Source organism: Thalia democratica, chromosome 9 (assembly GCF_965202585.1).
Source record: "Thalia democratica chromosome 9, ktThaDemo2.hap1.1, whole genome shotgun sequence".
Classification (NCBI taxonomy): Eukaryota; Metazoa; Chordata; class Thaliacea; order Salpida; family Salpidae; genus Thalia; species Thalia democratica.
In genome coordinates this window covers 18435530-18454816 of record NC_139173.1, presented here as the reverse complement: position 1 = coordinate 18454816, position 19287 = coordinate 18435530, and the positions used below count along the sequence as shown (strand labels likewise).

The 19287-nt window shown below is 25.6% G+C and overlaps 1 protein-coding gene across 1 annotated transcript; it reads right to left on the bottom strand.

Moving 5' to 3' along the window:
* Window positions 1-7563: 7563 nt before the first annotated feature.
* Window positions 7564-19287, bottom strand: LOC145844530 (proteasome subunit alpha type-6-like). The gene is made up of 4 exons (XM_082951929.1): window positions 18883-19287; window positions 13712-13817; window positions 9489-9658; window positions 7564-7907 (listed from the first exon to the last, which is right to left on the bottom strand). Exons 1-4 carry the CDS (start codon window positions 19249-19251, stop codon window positions 7800-7802), a joined length of 753 nt encoding a protein of 250 aa, XP_082808055.1. The 5' UTR covers window positions 19252-19287; the 3' UTR covers window positions 7564-7799.

Sequence of the window (19287 nt, the reverse complement as noted above, 5' to 3'; positions counted from 1 at the left end):
ATCAAATTAATAAAAAAAAATACCTTTTTATTGTCGTCGTTTAGTAGTTAAAACAAATGAAATCGAACGTCAGCCTTTAGTGAAATGTATAAACTAAAACTTGATAGTTTCGAAAAACCAAATACTTAAAAGAAAATACAATGCTAAAAAACATGAGTGAATTTGCTTAAATATAACCAAATTTTAAAAGTTATATACTTATTTTAAAGAAAAGTTTTATTCTGTTAAGTGCTAAGTGAAATTAATACATAGTTTTTCCAACTATATAACTTATTTTTTAAAGTTTTTTTCTTAAAGTATAGTAAATTTTTGTTTTAAAACTAGTTACTGCTGTTTTAAAGGTATCTTAAACACCTCTTGTGCTAATTTTTATCATGTTAATATTTTTTAATCTCATTGATTAGAATTTTAAAGTAAATAAGAAATTAGAAAAAAGTTTATTAATAAAAGTAAAGTCTCTGTTTGAAAAATATTTTAGTCAGTAAACAAGAATATATTTTTATTATCTTTTCGGAGGTAGCACTTGTTTAAAGAAAGCGCTACCTTGCGGTTTAACATACGTTGCATTTGAGATCATTTAAAAAATATACAGATTCATCGTTACGAACTGAAGTTTAAAATAACGTTGAAAGCTTTGCTATAGAAGTAATTTGTATTTTTACTGTCATAAAACTTTGTTTTTTTTTTTCTATACAGTATTTAAATTAAACAAATACATTGACGACGCTTAGTGATGATTAGATTAAGCTTTTGTTCGTTATTATATTATTTCGATTAATGAACATCAGATTTAATAAAATAAATTAAACCATGCTTTAAGTTGTTGCCTTAAAAAAAAAAACTAATAATCTACAATGTATTAATTTTAAATTTATTAATTTCAAACTAAGTTTAGCTCGTTAATTTTTTTTTAGTTTTTGCAATTAATAAGACCGTATTTAGTACTTACTTAAAAAAAAAGTTTTATACAATTTAAGTGAATGTTATAACGAGTCAAAAAAAAAAAAAAAGAAACTTTAATTTGGAAAATTTACACGCTTAATTTTTTTTTTACAATTAAGATAAAATGTAAAATTCATAAAAAGGTAAGTTAGGTCTAAGAGAGGTCGAGCGTTTTTCAGAACATTTTACATTCACCCTCAATAAAAACCCTAAAGAATTGTTTTCAATCCGATCAGTTTTCATCCCAATTTATTCCCATCTTTTAAGAAATCATCCGATTTTTCTAACACTAAATTTATTTAAACCCATTAGACTCTAAATTAAACAAATTTGTTTGAAAAACTAATCTAGAATAAAATATTAAGAATTAAAAACATAGTAAATAGTTATTTGCTTAAACTTTGTGTTTGTTCAAAAAAAAGCAAGTCTTACGACCTTGCTATAAACTAAAACATAGTATTGATGACTGTAAGATTCGATTTTAAATATTAATTACAACTAACTTATTTTCTTACATGTTAAGCTAATTTTTTCATATTTAGTAAAAGCTGTACAAGTTTTCGTGAAAACTTTATCTTGTCTGTAATTTAAAAAAAATTATTGACTTAAAATCTGAGTTTTCAGAAAAAAATATCATTTTGAACACGATAGCACACAATTTAAGTTTAGATGATGAGCTTTTTTCACTTATTGTTATACTATTCTTATTAGAAATAGTAAAAAAGTATTTCAAATTTAATAAAATTTTTTGATGCGCTTAAACATAACTACTATATTTAATTTTCGGGGGTTAATTTTTTGGTCGGGAAATAATTCGGACAAGAAATATTTCTGATCGGGTTTGATCTGGATAGCAATTAATTAAGTTCTTTATACAACAACAATTCCTTTAAATATGGCACATAAATTAAGACAACTTTTTCAGAAAAATGTTTAAAATTGTTGTTAAAGCTTTATCTGGAGCATGCATGGCAGGATGCACTGCAAAAACCATCGCGAAATACAGGGAACATACGGGGGATACCATTGAACATTATAGCAGACAGAAAAGATGATGCAGACTGTGACGTAACACAGCATAGTTATATACAAGGAGATTTATGAAATTGCGGCATGATTTCTGCAATGGCGACACTGCCTAGCAACCGCGAGCTGTACAGTCAAGTTATACCGAAAAAAAATCTGCAACCTCGCTGCAAAGTACAACAGTTCCAAGCCGGAACTCGAGTTCAATATTTACAAGTTTGGAAAACTTCACAAAGTTGTCATCGACGACAGTTTGCCGACTGACGAAAATGGAAAATTGAATTACTCTAAAAGCTCCAAAAACGGAACCTTGTCAGGGCCATGATTGGAAAAAGCGTTGATTTAGTTTCTGTTTGATGTAAGTTATGAACTGCAGTAGGAACTCGTGTGCACCGGATATTAACAAGTTTAACAAACAGCTTTTTTAAATTATCCAAATAATTATAAAATTAGAGTTGAAAACGGATATGTCATGAACGTACCTGATATAGTCAAACACGGGTTAGGAAATAAATCCCAAATGACAGTAGCTTTTACTAGGGAACGCCATTGTAACACTTTAGTTGATGTACATGATTATTTAGAAAAACTTTACAACCCACATGGTAGGACATTCTTTATTAAAAAAAAAAAGTTTTTAGATAACGTACGTAGACTTGATCATTATTTCTTACATTTAAAACAAGCTGTTAAACTTAAAGAAATCAACTCTTTTATCGAATTCACTGGTACTTAACCCGCTGATAACTGGCCATCATGGAAAGTGGATGAAACTGAAGTACCTTTAAACGTGATAGAAAAAGCTAAAATGGGAATATATGTTTCATGTAAAATTACTGATTCGGAATTTAAAAAAGATTAGTCGACGAAGTCCCTGCTCGTCCAAACTCGTTTAGGGCAAATTTGAATCGTGGAAAACATAAAATAGTTATACTTGTTACAGACAATGATAAAGATTGGGAACTCTGTTTAAAGTATTCAGAAAATGGTAGAAACAAGTTTATTTTTCGGTAAGCTACTTCAAAAAAATGCGTAGTGGAAAAAGAAACTTCTTTTATACAAATGATTCTCTGGAAAATACTTCTTTACTTGTAAAGTAGTATCGATAACCGAAAAGTTTTTCGTATACCAGGTCCTAGTACAAAATATTTTGAGCGCCTTTTTTGTCGTTCAATAAACCAATATTTTTATAATTCGAATCCAGAAAGTGTTTTATTAAGCAGTTTTTCAAAAGATAAAAATGGTATTTTTGATTAAATTTTAATTTATCTGAAAAGAAAAACAACTTAAAGCGTTTTTTAACACGAACATGTATTTTTTATAGAAAGAAAAAATAAAAGTGTTAATTAAAGTTATATATTATAAGGGATTTAAAATGGATAAATATTTTTTTAGTTATAATAAATAATATATGCTTATTTTGAACAGATAGTTTATTTATATATTTTTTATATCAAAAATTTGAAATTTATTTCAAATACTCTAAAAGTAGTTTCATTCCTTTTTAACTTTTAGCATTAAACAGAACTGCAAGACTATCAACAACAATCTATGTAACATTCTGTTAAAAAAAAAAATTGTGACCAACTTTATATTTCTCACTAAAAAGTTCGGCTGAGGCCACTACTACTAATTTTACATGTTGAAGTGCTACCAAGATACTTTACGACAGCTGAGGTGTAAACGAAAATAATCTACCCACACAGTTTTTTGAGAAACAAAGTTTTTTTGGTAAATAGAATATTAATTCTGTCTAAACTTCTCGACAAATGTGTACGTACACAGCTAATTTTTTTGTTATAATCTGCTGTTCAGTAAAGTTTGACATGAAGAAAGAACTAATGATAATGTTAGAACTATTACTTTTGTACTCTAGTAGCACTCCCTACATATTTGAAAAAATATGAATTTTTTTTTTATCTTTTTGCGCTGTTAGGTGGTCATTTACTTTCGAAGACCACAAAGACAGATAAAGTTTTTGATTGCGTAATGAAGCTCTTTGTAACTAATCTTATTTGGAGATTTTTATCAACCTGAATCAGCTTTGTTTTAAAGCAAAATTTTGATTGTTTTTATAAGAAAAACACTGACTTTTGTAAAAAACTATAAAGCTAAGCTTATCGTACGAAAATGGCTAAAGAGTATTATAAGTCTTGAAAAAAGATTATATAAGTGTATTACTATCCAAAAAGACTTATTTAAATCTCAGTAACTCAAAAGTTTTATATAGGTAAGTTTAAATTTATTTTAAAAGTGAACAAAAAAAAAGTGTTATTGTAGAAACCAGTAGAGTCAAAAAATTGATCAATTTTTGAAGCAAACTATTCAATTAGAATTGTTGTTTTAACACAATTAGTTAGCTAATTTTAAATCAAAAATTTCATTTTAAAAATATGCTCTTGACATAATTATTCAATATTCGTACAACTTAACTTCTTTTCACAAAAAAAATTACGTCATTTCTGCATAAAAGTAAGAACTAAACTATACTTTAAATCGTTATGGTCTCAATACAACTTGATAGCAAAATTTTATGAAATTTTAGTAAATAAACTATTTCAAAAAAAAAAAAAATATTCAATCGCTTTTTTAGTGCCTTTTTTCCCGGTTCTTCAGGAGTTCAAGAAACCAGTCATAACACACCCCTGATAAGGAGTCCATGCTTCCATTTGTTCAAAAAGTAATTATTCTAACAATTAAAAATTCTAACACGTAAAAGCCACAGGGTGAGGAGTAAATCATTTGGGTGCACGACTTCTCAAATTCGAACAATTCAAGTTGTAAAAAAACTTAAACCGCTAAAACTCATTAAGTAATATACATTTACAAAAAAAAAATGTGCGTATCTAGTTTTAATTAAAACCTCTAAACATTTTTTTTTCTTTGACATTTAATAAATATTTTGGAGGTATGGAAAAATTAAGTTTTAGGATATAGTAATTTTAGATTGTTAAATTTTTTTATAATTAAATATTTTAAAATAATCTTTCTGTGTTTGTATTGTACAGTAACCTCTCGTATCTTTACGCACTCGTGACGTTACGCACTCTCGTTTAGTTAAGCATTTTAGAATTCAAAACTAAAAAATAGTTTTTTTAATATTGCACAAATTAGGTTTATTGTATATTTTTAATTAAAAGTATGTTTTTAAATGCTATCTCACCTCTCTATATATTTAGACTTTGTAAACTTATGTTCCTTGACTAATTGAAAAAACATTAGTTATTAGTATATCAGCAATTTTGTTAACAATAAGAGATTAAGTTGAAATTCTAAAAGAATTATTACTGTGTTAAATGATAAATGTATAATGAAGTTTTAAAACACAAATAAATAATACAGTACTCTTGCCCTATATATGGTAAACATTTAAAAAATAAATCTAATAAAACTTCCTAGCAAAAAGTAGCAGTGATACAAAATATAGAGCTTATACTTATCACAAATTTCAATTGTTTTTTTAGTAAAAATATCACTTATTTTCATTTGACACTTTTTTTTAGTTTAAGTTTATCTTCTGTAACACAGCAAGCGTTGAAATTTTTCGCTTGTTGCCTTCAATTCTTCGCAATGCTTACCAGCACCAGTTACTCCAACATTTTCCTTATATTTTATATATTTTTGTTTAAAAGAAGAAATCCATTACAGCACCAAATGCATATTTTTGTAAAAGGCTACAAAAACAATTTTTAATATAGAAACCTCATTATTTCTTAATTGTAAACAAATGCTTAATTATAAGTTGAATTTGCTAACTAGAATACAATGTAAATGTTAAGTATCAAATAAGTCACATATTAATAAAAAAAAAAGATAAAATATACTTATTATTAAAATTAGTAAAATTTTTCTAAAAGTATTATTATTTTATATAAACTTAAATTTGATTTTTTTAACACATGTATAGTTTTATCTTTTGTTTTTATATATAAAAACTAAATAAACAAACTTTTATAAGTGGAAAAGTCCCCAGTATGCTTTTAACTAGAAGCATTATCAAAAAACAGCCATTATAGTAAGTATATTTGGTACCTCTCGTATCTTTACGCACTTTTTCTGTGGACACAATGTGCGTAATTAAGCTAGAGGTTACTGTATTGTGTTAGTCCAGAAGAATTTATTTTAATCCCGACAAATAATAATATGTGTTTGTTTTATATAAACTTTTTATACGTTTTTCAACAGTTAGGAATCTAATCTAGTCTTGATTGTAACTATGAAGCTTGCTAACATTAGTTTCATATGATTATTAATTGACCTCTTTTTTTTGAATAATTTTCAGTTGCTACAAAAAAAAACTTTCATCAAGTATAAAAACGCATCATAAGTCTGAACAAATTTATTCGGTAATTTTGTCAATTTAGTGCATGTTTGATTTTTTTGTTTTTATTTTTAGGTGCAAATTCAAGGTTTTCTTCGTATTAGAAACCTTCATAGTGTAAAGATATAATTTTCTTCTATCAAGCAATTTTACGGTAGGTCTTGAGTTTTTACCTTAAACTTTTAAGTTCCCTTAAACAGTGGTCTTCACAGTGTGCACAGTAAGGTGCTTATTTTTACTGCCATTTTTGATTTTCCAGCTGGAAAAATGTTTATGTTTTCGAAATATCGTAAAAATACTCTGTACAAAATTTTTGATGATTTGAAGAAACTTTTACCTTGGCACGAACCAATTTTCTAAAAACCACTCCAATGCAAAATGTATGGGATCCAAAAATTGCGGCCTTGGAGTTTTAAGCTCAATTTTTTTTTACATATGGCTTATTGTCACACAAACACACTGTGAACAATTTAAAAAGATTTAAAGAAAGTTTAATAAAATATTTACATAGAAATCTTAGTGGTTTTACAATGAGTTTTATGGTGGAATTTCTTGATTTTATGTAATTATTATCACTTTTTGTAACTTTTATTAAATTTCCATTTTTTTTTCCAAAAACAATAAATTCCACCATAAAACTCATTATAAAACCACTAGGATTTCTATGTTAATAATTTTTCTAAAATTAAATCAAAGGGTAAACTAATACACGCTTTTACATTACAATAACCAAGTTGTCTATAGCAGCTTCGTTTATAAAGCTGTTAAAAATCTTTTTAATAACTTCTTTCACACATTAAACACAGCACAAAAACCAAATCAAGTTTCAAAATATAGTGTGTATTTAGTCCATCGTAAATCGTAATATATTTTATCATTCAGTATAATTTCGATTTTATGTACACATCTTTAAAAAATTCTAGAGCTAGGTAAGAAAAAATTAATTTCAAGTGCATTTAAAAAATTCAAACTAGCCTGGACTGTTCCGATTTTTTCTAAAACTTAAAATTTTCCTGAGTGGGTTGTGAGTTTAAACAGTGCCTTTAAAACCATTATACTATTTTATATTTACTGCTACATGTTTATAATGTTAAATAGTTTAACAATTCTATAAGTACAAACCCATAAAAGTAGATTATAAATAAATTTTTTTAAATATTACAAAAATCAACTGTTCTAATATAAGTATACAATATATTACAATTAATTATTAACATAAAATAAGAACTATACCAAAAATAAACGAATGAAATACTAAATAAAAAACGACTCTATGCAGGACAGTCAAGAATTTTATTAAACAAAACTTAAGTGCTACAACACTGGTTTTTTATTCAACAATATTATATATTTGGAATTAAAATTTTAAAATAAGTAGAAACTTCTTCTATACTAAACTTAAACGAGTTATGTAAGTGTTTAGTTGAACGACCAAAAATAAAAATTAAACTAATAAAAAATGTAAAACTAAATTTGTATAAAATAACTTAATTCAGTGTGAAAAACCGTTTTAGTCCTTTTCGGCGAGCGCAGTCAAATGTTGTTCCACCTCATCTTCGGTGAGAACACGGAATGAAGGATCTTTCTTGCTCACCACTGCCACTTCAATCTCGCTGGACTGCAGATAAATTTATCTATTACTTGTAAAACAACTAACAAAGTAGTGCTTAAACAAATGATATTCAGGGCTGTCACATATCGAGCTGAAAAAATTGCTGAATTTTATAAATCTGATTCCTAATTAAAACCGATTCAAAAATACATGACCAAAGACTTAAAAATATGTAAAATTTTCAATCTTACTTTTATTCAGGTTAAATCAAAAATTTTTATAAAACAACATTAGCTAAATGCAGTCTTTAATGATGTTAAACTTTATTATTAAGAGCACGTTTACATGAATTTTTCTGCCTTTTTCTAAAAACCCTCAATTTTTTCCTGAATTTTATAATTTTTCTTCGTTTTTCCTGACAACCCTGGACATTTATGGCTATTATGACAAAGACTATTGTTGGGTAAAACATAGATGTATTTATAACATTATAGTTAAAAGATATTTGTGGAAGTCAGAATACACTGAAGAATTTAAACTAAAACAACCCATACTTACGTTAAGTACATAGATGATATGTTCTGAATAGTTATAAAATAGCCTAAACTTTAAGTTTATGATATGGGAGAAAAACCCTTTTAAGATGTCAAAACAAACATTGGTTAGATAAGGAGAAAAATTTCCCTGAAAATAACTGGAGTACAAATACTATTTCAAAAACATAGAAAACAGCTTAATTTTTATCAAAGACTTTAATTCAAAAATATCAAAAAAAAATTTAATAAAATGCAATATCGTTATCTTTAAAAATGTATAAACGAAAAGTATAAAATTAGGTTTTATTGGTACATTAAGAACTCAGGACAAAATTAAGATTGAACAACTAAAGCTTATCAAGTATCGAAATATTCAAGTCAATTAAAACAAAAATACAAATTGTAAACTTTTTAGATATACATTGTTTAAATAAGCAGGTTGTATTGACACAGGTAATTTAATCTTTGCTTATATATTTGATAAAAAGCTGCTAAAAATTTGATTAAAAAAGTTTTAGATTAGAAATTAATTAGGTTTAATGTTTTTAAAGATATTTATACAATTATTTTTTACTTAAGACACCTTATTAAAAATCAGTAGCTAAACTGATATTTAGGTTGTTACGAAAAAGTTTAGCACATTTAAAAAAGAAACTTAAATGCGTGTTGAAAAGTAAATAAAAAATTCATACTAATAATAACAAAGTCTAATGGTTATTTAAAAAAACAAGTATAAATATTTTCTTGTTAGATCTCCAAACTAAGTTCTAAGTTAAACTATGCTGCATAACTAAAAGGTTTAGAAAATACTGTTTTTTTTACATAACTATACATAGTTAAGACCTCAGACAATTTTTTAATACATATAAAGACAATTTACAAAAATCTGTATAAAAAATAAATATGGGCCAAAACGGTTTAAAATAGTTAAAATCTACAACAATTTCGTAAAACAAACCACTGTAAAAGTCTGATCTTCAGCTGTGAGTAACATATTGTTTACATTACAATTTTTGTATAAAACATATGTCATTTAACATTTAATTATTTTGCTGTTACATATTACATGCACAACAAAAACAAACTCTTAAAAATAAACGTGCGAACTTACCTTGAAATCAACAGCAAGCACGTGGGTGAGACAAGCCAGCGCCACTTGAATGGTCTTGTTCAAATCCCACTTCTCATCGGCTTTCCTCTTCTTTATCTTCTTCTCCAGAAAAGTGTTGGCTTCAGTTTGCTTCACTCCGGCCGCGACCGCGTGGAACCCGCTGTAGTAGCCTGCGCAAAAAACATTGCAAGTCAGCAAGATGTACGTAAATTATTTAAGACATAACTTTGTAACGTAAGTATAATAAAAAGTAGGTTGTTTTAAGATTGGAAGTTGTATGTTAAAGTAAAAATATGCCAAGTACTTCGGTTGATAAAACATATTTCATAAATGTTGATCATTAGCATTTAACTTGCTATCTGTAAGTGAATTATTCACTTAGAAACATTGAGCATTTTAGATGATTTTTACCTATCTGTTTTTTATTCTCATAAAAATCTAAAGAAATTTCAGACCATAATTTTTAAAAGCAAAAAAAATTAAGAACTATATAATTACTGTTCATATGTATAAGGTTAACTCATTTTTAAGAAAAACAACTTTCAAAAAAAAGATACTCAATTAAATTATATAAATTAGGGGTGGGCATCCTTATAGTAGATACGCTTTATTAAACTAGAAAAAGTACTTTGCTGGTTGGATAATTGAAAAAAATTATTATAAAAATTTAAGTTAACTTTTACAAATAGAGTGCTAAAGTTTATTTTGTTTAACTCTACAGTTAAAACTTTAGCACTCTATTTGTATTATTAGCTCTTTACACTTGTAAATCGAGCACTCTTAAATAGTAATAGTCAAATTTACTAGTAAAGTTAACTTTTAAAAATAATAATTTAAAGAAAAATATAAAATAATACGCACTACTGTTAATTACAATCGTTTTAAAAACATATTTCAAAATATCTGTTATAAAAAGCTCAATTTCATATAATTTGTTAAACATAATCTATTTTCTAGCTAAAAAAATAAATAACAGGCCAGAGACTTTTGCTTGGCGGGTCATACGATGCCCTCTTCTAATTACAAACAATTTATAAAGCTATATTTAAGTTTACCAAACACTCAGGCAAAAAACTAGCTTTAGTTTATTAAAAAGCATTAAAAATATTCGCCCATCCTGCCTAATTTTTAAATCTTATAGCAAAGGCTTTTAACGGTCGCGGGCCATAGTTAAAAAATAAAAAAATCGCAAGCCATAGGTTATACCTGTTATGGTCCGCACCCCATTTAAAATAAAATCATACTCGCGGGCCGTACTTTTACTCTTCATGGGCTGCAGCTTTCAGACCTCTGCTTTATAAAAAAAAAAGCATGGTTGCCACAGATCAAGCTGAGAAAAATTTCCTGACTTAAAAATTTTTTTTTCAACTTTTCTAAATCTAAACTCTTAAGTTAAACTTATTCAAAAATACACAATCAAACACTTAAAACTGTATAAATCTTCCAATCTTATTTTTATACAGGTTAAAACAACAGTTTTTTTGATGAATTCAATCATCTAACTTCCATTACATCACTTGAACCATCTGTGTATGATTGATGTATTTGCAATAAACAGCTCTATCAGCAAAATACTGTATTTTCTAACTTGATGCAGTTCAAGTTTGTATGCATACATATAATCTTTAACTCTTCTTCTGGATGTAATAGTTTCTCATTTCATACTGTTTTCAAGCAGAGCTTTGATACTTAAATTAAATCGACCTCAGCCTGGTCATTGTGCAACACAAATAATGGTTGCAACAACTTTCCGAGAGAAGATTTGGCAGGACATTTTAATGTTTCAAAATAGAACTGGTCCAAACAATCTTCCTTTTGCTTAAAGCTCTTGAACTTTAATGCATTCATTATTTACCAAAGTTCTAAATTGTTCAATGATGGTATCACCTTCAAAGTTGGAGCACAGTTTTTACTTCGTTAAGGAGTGCACAATGTTGGCAAAACGCTTAACAACAATTGTGACTCCTATTTTTTTCAAGGCTATGCAGATTTAGGCATGACATACTTTTTACAAATGTACTTCCAATGGCCATTCTGCTCCGGAGATTTTCAACCGCTTTTATAACAAATAATCTATATTTTTTGTTGAATTTAAGACCTTTTGTTCCTCAACTAGGTCTTTTTTCCTCAAATTTGCAAGCTTTCTTCTTTCATAAAGGGTAACTTTAAAGCCCTTTTTCTCAAGTTTTTAAAGACGGGCTTTAAAATCTATCTTCTCCTTCATTTTTCAAGCAATCTTCTTTAAATTTTCAGGAAATGTTCCTTACATTATGAAAAAAAAACATTATTTGTGAATTTAAATAATTTAAAAAAATAAAAATTTTATGACAAAAAAAAAAAAAAAAAGTGATATTTTATCAAAAAATTTTTTTTTTTCAAAAAAAAGTGTTTTTTTACTTGAAATTTTTTAAAGTCACAAATAACGTTTTTTTGTTATTGTATAAAGAATAGGCTGTAAAAGTTTGAAGAAGATTGCTTAAAAAATGAAGGAGGAGATAGATTTTGAATGCATTAGTCTTTTTTCGCCGTTTTAGTTTTTCCATCCCCATAAGGAACCTGTTATGCGGCCCGACTTTGGCCGGTCATATCTCAAAAACTAATTCGAATTTTTAAAAACGGTAAAAAGCAACTTGAAGCTTAGTAAAAACTCTATAAAATAAGATCAACTTGTAAAAAACATGGCCTACCCCCCTATGGCCTTAAATACTTCGAAAAAATTTACTAATGCTTTAAGGACTTAATTCCATAAAAAAAAATCAAGAAAAAGTTTAATTTGAATTTATAAAAACTTACTTAAAATTAGCAAAAACAAGTGTTAAAAGGTAAGTTAAATAAAAAATTAAACAATTTGTACAATCAATATATGTTGTAACAAAAAAGTAGCCTAAGTTTAACCAAATTTATTCAACAATAAAGCTGTATTGAGTGTGTGGCAGTCCTGTATGCTTAGAAAAATAACAGAACCAAAACAAAACACTTTTAATAATAATAAATACTATTATCATAGCATATTTCAATTATCTATAAAAGTTATTTAAATCTTCAAGTTAAAAACATCATACATCTTAAAAAGTTTACAAAAGAAACTAAAATTTACGCATATTACTTTGAAAATTTGTATACAACAAATAAATAAATGTAATGCTGCTATCAAAGTTGTCATAACAAAATATACTTTTATTTTGTTTATTTACAGAAATACTTTAATTTTGTTTATTTACAGAAATACTTTAACTTTTAATAATACTTAGTCATAAAAAATATAATAAAATGCAAGTTTTTAAAAGTTTCTTAGGCGAATCTAAAAATAGTAAAAATTTCCTGAACTAATTTTATTCAATGTAACAAAAATGCCTCACTACTGGTATTTTAAATATTTTGTTGATTCTTTTGATTACTTACAAGGTTGTTAACGATTTTTTGAAATTTTTTCCAGGCTTTTGAAAGTATTTTTTTTGACAATTTTTAGTATAAAATTAAATTTAAGGTAAAAGAAAAAAAAAATTAAAACAGTATACAGTTATTGAAAATATATTCTAATGTCATTTTGAATGTGCTTTATAACAAGTAAATTTATAAGTACAAACTTTTTTTTGTATCCAATATAAATTTCACTATGTTACATATAACATGTTTAAAATTATGTGATTTTTAGTTATTTTTATTCAAAATTTTTCAAATTACAGGTTTTTATTGCTTCAATTGTCAAATTCTAGGTATGTCCTGTACTTAATAAAACTTCACCTTGTATTTTAATTGTCAACTAACAATTTTTACTTTAGCAATGATGTTAAAATAAATAAATAATGCTTAGAGATATTTGCTTAACATAAAAATTAGCAAGGTTAGTCAAGTTTTCTAATAAGTAACATTATTATATTACGTTATTGAATAAACAAAAGTTTTGTGTTTCATACTTCATTTGGTTTTAGATACTAAAATTAAGATATGTTTTGTATTTAACACTTACAAAATACCGTTTATACTCAAAAAGTAAATTTTTAGAACTAAAACTATTTCTATTATAAATATATTAAAAATTAAAAACTAACTTAAAAGTGGTTCTTATTTAAAATTATAAATAAGTATTTTGAAAACCTTAATAAATTTATTTAGTTTAGTATCTAATTTGTAATTAGGGTCTTTTTACAATATTTTTTTATGTTATGTTTCACTTGTTTATCTAATAAAAATTATTTCTAAGTTGCAAAATTAAAAAATACCTGCAGGGTCAGCTTTGTATAGCATGGGTTTATCGAACTCTTTATCATAACCAATAAGCATCATCGTACAACCAAGCGGTCTCATTTCAGCATTTTGAGTGTAAACCTGTTTTCAAAAGTAAATTATAATTTATCAACAAAACCTAAAACTATCTTAAAAACTAAAATAAATGTTAATTTAAATAAAGAATTTATTTCTAGAAAAGTGAGTTTGGAATACATTGAAATTTATACTTTTGTATAACCAACAGTTTTATAAATATATTGAATAGGTGATTAATTGATATATATATATATTTTTAATAAGTAATTTATATTCCCTTTGAGCTGTTATAAATAAACTGTCTTTTTTAAAGAAATACTGAGTCAAATAAAAGTTTGTAAGAAAATTCTATGAGTATCTAACAAATTTATGAGAAAAATATGCATATTTAATAAAAGTCAACTATTTATTTTTTCAAGTTATAAAATAGTAACTACAAAAGTATCAGAACCGTTCTTTACAGTACAAAAAAGAAACACCTAAAGATATTCAATGTACATACATATAAAAATTCACAAGAATTTTATTATTCTTGCAAGTTGACTTTATATTGTTATTTTAAACATTTTGCTCAAACAGTACATTTCAGGTTTGCATGCTTTGAACATGGTTACCAATGGTCATCTGAAGTTAATTTCTTGACCATAACTCTTTTTATTTTATTTTGATTAAAATTTGAGAAAATGTAAGGGCTTACTTTATTTTTTTAAAATTGCAAATAGTTTGTAAATTTATCTAGCTATCAGACGCTTTTAACTATTCAACATAATTTCAAGTGACTCTTGAGATATATGAGATCAAAGTTAGTGAGTTGAACAGGTTACTTATAAAATACAAAAAAAAAAGACTACTTTGCTTAGAATCTATCTCCACTTTTATTTTTTGATTAATCTTTTTATTTATATTAATAATGTTGAATTCTTTCTACCTTAGAAAATTTTAATTCTAAGAAACTTTTTTGTTTTGTTTTCAATTAAAAATTTTTATTTTACAATGTTTGAAAAACTAAAATTCTAGGCATCTTTAAAACTATATATAAATTAGTTCATAAAAGTGATGATTTTAATTTATAAATATAAAAACAGATAGATTTTAATTTTTAAATTTCTGAGAAAAGACAAAAAATTATAGTCCATTTAAGTTTTATTTTTTTACAAAATTGACAATTTGTAAAAAATTGTAAAAATTTGTATATCTTATAGCAACTCAGTTAAAGTTATTCTTTTATTAGCTGTGACATAAATAAGCGCCCATAATAAATTAATAAATATCATTTAACTCTAACACACACCAATTATCCGCTAGAGGGGTATAAAAACCTGTAAATAATATAAAACCTGTTATATAATTTCATTTAATTATTAGATCTATATCAGATGAACTATTGATCTATTACAATTTACTTTAGTTAATGCTTTATTGTTTGTCTTCTTATTGTAATTTAGGTTTTTACTATAATTTTAAAGCAAGGGTCAACAAGCTGAGACATAGAATTTAAGACAACTGGAAGAAAATTAATCAAAAATTACTGACAATCAAAAGAAACCTCTGTGAAACTTTTCTCAAACTGTTTTAAATTATACACAATGTGTTTTTGTGTTAATTGATATATGTAAAACAATTTTCAGCAAAAACTCCAAGGTCACATTTAAAAATCCTATACAGTTTACATTGGGAGTTGTTTTGAATAAACTATAAAATGCTAATGTGAAAGTATTTTAAAACAAGCTCAAGTTTTAAGAAGGTGTTTTTGTGATACCTGCCACATACAAAAAAAAATCAGCTGAAAACTCCAAGGTCAAATTTTTTATAAGAATCCTGATGTAATACTATATATTAAAGCCATAGGAGAGTTCCAACATTTTCTTTATAAAAAATAATATTCTTATTTAAAAGCTTAGAGTATATACTACAGGGTTGCCAATGGGTTTTTCCAAATTTCTTCCAGGTTTTAAAAAAACTGTTTTATTTTCTAGTATAATATTTAAACTGTATTTTTATTTTCGTTTTTTGTCTTAAAACTTTTATTTTTGATTTTTCAAAATTTTGTTGCAACAGAATTTTATAAATATTGCAAGGAACATTTCCTGAAAGCTTGAGATAACTATCTCAAAAACTGTAGGAGGAAATAGACTTTTAGTAACTTCAAGTTGTTTGCTATTTTAGTTTTCTCCTACATTTTTTAAGATAGTTACCTCAAGCTTTCAGGAAAGTTTCCTTGCAATATTTATAAAATTTATAAGGAACCTATTTTAATCTCTGACTTTGACCTGCTATTTCTCAAAATTAATTTCGAAATTTTAAAATCTGTAAAAAGCAACTTGTAGCTTAGTTAAAGCTCAACAAAATAAGATTAAATTTCCAAAAAAAAAGTAATTTACCCCTTTACCCTAAGGCCTTAATTAAACCATTAAATCAAGTAGATTTTAATAATTTACTACACTTAAACTTTTAGATAATGCTTATAATTAAGTTTTTTAGACAATTTTAACAATGCTTTCTTCAAAAAAAACCTAAACCTTTTTTTAAATCTTCATTAAATAATATCAGTATTATTATTTTTTATCAACAAAACTTTTTATTTAACACCTAATTAACATTTACAAGGTGTTACAAAGTTTAGTTGACATAATTTAGGGCTACATTAAACTTAACTTTTGAAAAAAAATTTCAAATATCAATTATATACTAAGCTAATTTTCATATCCAACTAAACATAATTTGAGTCTATTGTATGTATTAAATTCTTATTTTAAAACTATAATTTCTTTTTGTTTAAAAGATACTTTACATTAATTAAAAACAAATTATAATAGATTTAAAAACTTAAAGTCCAGTATATACTAAACATGGATTAAAAAACTTTTGTGTGGAATTTTAAAACTAAAAAAAATCTTTCTTTAATAAGAAATTAGCAAATCAAGGCTAGTTAAAATTTGCAAAAAGAATTAAAAACAAAAATGTACTGACCACAATTTCTTTTTGTTTATTTTCTAAGAAATTTGAAAATTAATAAAAAAGAATTTTTTTTTGGAGCAAGAGACTCTTAAGCTTTTATGAAACATTTCCTGAATAGTTTAAGGCCATAAGGGAGGGTGAACTACACTTTTTATAATTTGATCTTATTTTGTAAACTTTAAACAAACTTTCACGTTGCTTTTTGCAGGTTTTTAAATCAAAATTTTTGAGTTACAGCTGGTTAAGTTGGAGAGTAAAATAGGTTATTTTTGGGAGGCGCAAACTAAAAAGGGAAACATAGACTATTACACTAAAAATCTATACCCTCATACGTTTTTTGAATAAATAGCTAATAGATTCTTGTTAAATTTAAAAAAAATCACGTAAGGAGCTTAAAAACTTTTTTTATTTCTTTGGTTTTTTGATCATAAAAATATTATTTTTTAACTTTTTATATATTTGTTTCTATAGATTTATTTAAATATAGCAAGACACATTTCCTAAAAATTTCAGGTATTTATCTCAAAAATGTAGGAGAGAAACTTTTATTTACAGCTTAAGTTTTCTCCTCCCATAAAGAACCTATTATACTTTCCACTTTAACTAAATATATATAAAAAAATTGTTTGATTATAATTATAAATTGACCTTTAAAATGAAAATGGTAGCTTATTCAATATTCTACACAATTAGACCAGTTGTAAAAAAAAGTGTGGCAACTCTGGGATTTTTAAGGGCATAGGGGGATCCACCTTCATTTTTACAACTTGATCTTAATTTATAGTTTTATCTGAGTTATCATACATTTTTAACCACTTAAAACATTCAAAGTCAGTGACCTCAATAGGTTCCTAATGAAAGGCACTAACCAGAAAATAACTATTTCATTAAAAATCTATCTTGTCCTTCATTTTTTAACCAATCTTCTTTAAAATTTTCATAGAAAGTCCATATTTAATTTTTTAAAAGACTTAATAGAGGAATTTTTCAATTTTGAAAAATAAAACTTTTATTAAAAAAAAACATCAATTTTTTTTGTCTAAAATTTTTGTTTTTTATTATTTTTAAAACTGCAACTTTTAAAGTTTTTTAAACTAAAAAAGAAACATTTTCTAAAAGTTTGAGGTCAATAATTCAAAAAATGAAGGAGAAAATAAATTTTTAATGATTTTTTAAATTTTCAAGAAAATTGACCCCTTAAAAATTTGTGGTCAATACGTTTGTATTGGAAACTTTTTACAAAAATTTCAATATCTGAAAAGTTAAATAATATTTTTTAATTCTTTAAAAAACTGGCTTGTAGTTAGAACTTAAAGCTTTTATATAAGAGCCAATGTTATTTAGAAAAAAAAAATTGGACCCCTCCCTCCTATGCTCACAATTCCCACACATTTTTTTTTAATTTTCTTTATTTATTCCTTTGTTTTGTAATATTTTTGCTTTATTTTTTTCCTATCACTTTTACCCCTAACACTTGGTTGGTAAGCGGTTCTCGGATTTGACAAGGTAGGATTTAATCGGGTGGTATTTGACCCAGGGTTGGAAATGAGTGGTTTTTAAAAAGTACCTTTCCTTTATGAATCACTTATAATGACAAAATTTGATAAATAAGTTGTTGAAACATGTAGTATTTTAAAAATAAAAATTTTATATATGAGCAATTGAAAACCAATACTAATGTACAAACAAAAAACTTTTATACTAATTAGTTGGTTAAAAATTGAATAGACTGACTCTTAATTTTGTTAACTCATTACCTTAAAAAAAACTACATTTACATTTAGTTAAAATCAATTTAAAAATAAGTTGAATGTCTCAATAGTAATATAATATTGTGACCAATTTAAACTAATAGTTAAAGCAACATCATCCTAAAATAAAATACATATACTTGAACAAATGTCAGAAAAAATTAGGAGCTGAAAAATAAACAGAATCTGCTTTAATACTACCCAATTAGAATTTTAAACAATATTAACACATAAAGTACAAATTAAGATCACATTATTTTAAAGACTAGCATTTAAAACAAACACAATTTTTATTTATTTTTTATTCTATTAAGATAAAAATTTAGGGATGTTATATTATTAATTGTAGTTAAAACTTAAGACTATTCATTCTATCAAGTTTTAAGTCAGTTAAAAATGTATTTTTGAAAAAGACTAACCTGAGAAATATCAGCCATTCTCTTGCTTAAAGCATCAACTGGAATATTGTAACCATATTTGTATTTAAACTGCATTGCTTCATGACGAGCTCTGTTTACCTGTGATTTACTATCTGCAGTTAAGCCAGTCATTACACATCCAACTGTTGGTGTTATTTCATACATGTGAGTAACAGTTGATTTATCAATAAGTTTGTCTTGAATTTTCTTTTGAGTAATTAAAACAGCAGACTTATGCCCCCTAACACCAACAGAAGTTAATCCAGCTTGATTTATAGCTTTAAAGGCATATTCTACTTGGTAAAGACGGCCTTCAGGACTAAATATAGTTATATGCCTATCAAATCCAGCACTTGTTCCTCTAGACATTTTATTTGTTGAAGAAGTTATAACTTGACAACTACA